Source organism: Corvus brachyrhynchos, unplaced genomic scaffold (genome assembly GCF_000691975.1).
Source record: "Corvus brachyrhynchos isolate BGI_N302 unplaced genomic scaffold, ASM69197v1 scaffold426, whole genome shotgun sequence".
NCBI lineage: Eukaryota > Metazoa > Chordata > Aves > Passeriformes > Corvidae > Corvus > Corvus brachyrhynchos.
In genome coordinates this window covers 15,536-16,261 of record NW_008238653.1, presented here as the reverse complement: position 1 = coordinate 16,261, position 726 = coordinate 15,536, and the positions used below count along the sequence as shown (strand labels likewise).

The 726-nt window shown below is 63.5% G+C and overlaps 1 protein-coding gene across 1 annotated transcript in view; it reads right to left on the bottom strand.

Annotated features, from left to right (window-relative positions):
• The window catches only part of LOC108447497 (mucin-2-like), a 4,036-nt gene extending 3,316 nt beyond the window's left edge, over nt 1–720 (bottom strand). The window contains exon 1 of the mRNA XM_017737669.1: nt 67–720. Within this exon, the coding sequence (XP_017593158.1) occupies nt 67–441 (375 nt within the window). The 5' untranslated portion in view covers nt 442–720. The remainder of the gene's footprint in view (nt 1–66) is intronic.
• Nucleotides 721–726: the final 6 nt, after the last annotated feature.

Sequence of the window (726 nt, the reverse complement as noted above, 5' to 3'; positions counted from 1 at the left end):
CTCGTCTGGTGGGCTTGCTGTCACCAGTTCAGTGGCCACAGTGCCCGGCTCGTCTGGTGGGCTTGGTGTCACCAGGCTGGTGGCCACAGTGTCCAGCTCATCTGGGGGGCTTGGTGTCACCAGTGTCACTGCATCAGTGGCTGCAGCATCTGACGGGCTGGGTGCCACCAGGCTGGTAGCTGTGCTGTCCATCAGGCTGGGTGTCACCACATCAGTGTCTGCAGTGTCTGGCTCATCCAGTGGGCTTGGTGTCCCTGGTGTCACCATGTCAGTGGCCACAGTGTCCGGCTCATCAGACGGGCTGGGTGTCACTGGGCTGGTGGCTGCAGTGTCCATCTCGTCCAGTGGGGTTGGTATCACTGGTGACACCAGGTCCGTGTACACTGTGTCCATCAGGCTGGGTGTCACTGGTGTCACCACATTATTGGCTGCAGTGTCCATCTCATCCAGGGGGGTCGGTGTCACTGATGTCCCCAAGCTGGGGGCTGCAGAGTCCAGCTCGCTGTGGCCATCAGCTGTCCCAGTGCTGAGCTCAATGTCATTGTCACCATCACTGTCACCCCCAGGGCCGTCCTGGGGCTCCCCATTGGCCCCCCCCAGCTGGTGGCTCTGGGGGTCCCCGGCACAGAGCAGCCGGGGGACAGGGCCAGTCACTGCCAGCTCTGGGCAAGGTCCCTGTCCCGGCGCCGCTCCAGAACCTTCTGTCGCTGCCAGCTCCTCGGGGGG